Genomic DNA, 1,675 nt, shown 5'->3' on the forward strand with positions numbered 1-1,675 from the left:
AGCTCGTTATGTCTCTTACGACGTCTGTCTCCATCTCTTGGACTATCTCTCCCCAAGTGTGGCTGAGTTTCTCACCGTCTCTCTGGGCCCCTGTTTCTCCCCGAGTTGGTGTCTGTTGAGATCAAAGACTGTCTCCAAGTGCCAGTATTTTCTGTCTGTCTTCATCTTTATCCGTGTCTGTCTGTCAGTGTGTTTCTGTCTCCATCTCTTGCATTCTTTCTTTCTTTGTGATGCTCTGTGTCTGTCTTTCTCTACCTGTCTCTGCCTCTCTTCTGTCGTTTGTCCGTCTGTCTCTCTCTCACACTGGGATCGTTCTCTCTGTCCCTGTGTCTGTCTTTCTCTCTGGGTCCACCTCAGTGTGTCATCTCTGCCCGGGTCTCTGTCCTTCCAGCCCTAGGTCTTCCTGGGCCCCTCTCTCTGGCCATCGTCTCAGCCCAGCTGGCTGTTCCTGGGCCTCCCCACAGCCCCACAGATGTCTGAGTCTCTGTCTCTCAAAGGACCTAGCAAATCTTTGCAGCCCCCACAGGCCTGGCAGGGAGGGAGGAGAAAGGGCACTCCAGGTGTGGGTCACAGCTGGGACAGGGGCCTGGGAGGAGCCTGCTGTGCACAGGCAGTGGCCTGGCTGGAGCACAGGCCAGTCCTGAGGGCCTTGGCCTCTCTCCTGGGGGCTGCTGGGATCCGTGGGCGCATGAGCGGGTGGGTGCAGTCAGGTCTCTGTAGGACCAAATTGGAGCCAGGCAGGATTTGGGGTGCAGAAGAGCAAGAGGCAGGACCCCAGGCCTGGTCTGAACTGAACGTGGTGAGGTGAGTGACTGGCACTGCAGTCTGGGGGTCCGGGCCTGGGCAGGAGAGGTGGGGTGAGGCTGGGTGCTGTCAAGGGCTGCTGACCGATGCTGCAGGCCCAGGGCAAAGCTGGGATCCAAGGCTCAGCGCAGCTCAGCACTAATCCCCTTGTGACCTTGTCAAAGGACTGATCTGCCTGCTGCCTGCCCCCAGAACCAGGCGCAGACGGGTGGGCACGGAGAAGAGCTGCAGCTGGGAGGCCTGGGAGCAGGAGGAGGGGTGCAGGGTGGGTGGGAGGCCTGGCCTCGGGCCAGCCCTGCAGCAGCACTGCATCTCAGACAGGAGACAGGCTGGGGACAGGGAGGCGCCCCACCTGTACCTCCGCAGCAGGAAGGTCCCCACCTCTGCAGGCAGCCAATCCAGGAGGGTGTGATGTGGAGACAGAAGGTCCTGGGGTCAAGGCTGAGAACTGGGGCAGGGGGCAGGCAAGAGAGTGGGCCTGGCAGGAGTGAGAACACTGGCTGCCCACCTCTGAAACCTTAGGGAAGGTTGGGAAGCTGAGGCTAGGGTCCTTATCAGGGATAAGGGTGGGGGCCCAGATTCCTGGGTCTGAGGGAGGAGGGGGCTGGGGGTCTGGACTCCTGGGTCTGAGGGAGGAGGGGGTTGGGGCCTGGACTCCTGCGTCTGAGGGAAGAGGCGGCTGGGGTCTTGAACTCCTGGGTCTGAGTAAGGAGGGTCTGGGTGCCTGGGCTCCTGCGTCTGAGGGAGGATGGGGCTGGGGGCTTGAACTCCTGGGTCTGAGGGAGGAAGGGGGCTGGGGCCTGGACTCCTGGGTCTGAGCAGGAAGGGAGCTGGGAGCCTGGACTCCTGGGTCTGAGGGAGGAGGGGGCTG

General features: G+C 61.5%; 1 protein-coding gene across 1 annotated transcript in view; it reads right to left on the reverse strand.

Annotated features, from left to right (window-relative positions):
* Nucleotides 1-567: 567 nt before the first annotated feature.
* GRIK5 (glutamate ionotropic receptor kainate type subunit 5) overlaps nt 568-1,675 on the reverse strand; it is a 78,250-nt gene continuing 77,142 nt past the window's right edge. The window contains exons 17-18 of the mRNA XM_012559174.1: nt 1,163-1,252; nt 568-839 (exon numbers count right to left, since the gene is read on the reverse strand). Coding sequence (XP_012414628.1) covers nt 568-839; nt 1,163-1,252 — 362 coding nt within the window. The remainder of the gene's footprint in view (nt 840-1,162; nt 1,253-1,675) is intronic.

The sequence above is a fragment of the Trichechus manatus genome, unplaced genomic scaffold (genome assembly GCF_000243295.1).
Source record: "Trichechus manatus latirostris isolate Lorelei unplaced genomic scaffold, TriManLat1.0 scaffold00216, whole genome shotgun sequence".
Lineage (NCBI taxonomy): Eukaryota > Metazoa > Chordata > Mammalia > Sirenia > Trichechidae > Trichechus > Trichechus manatus.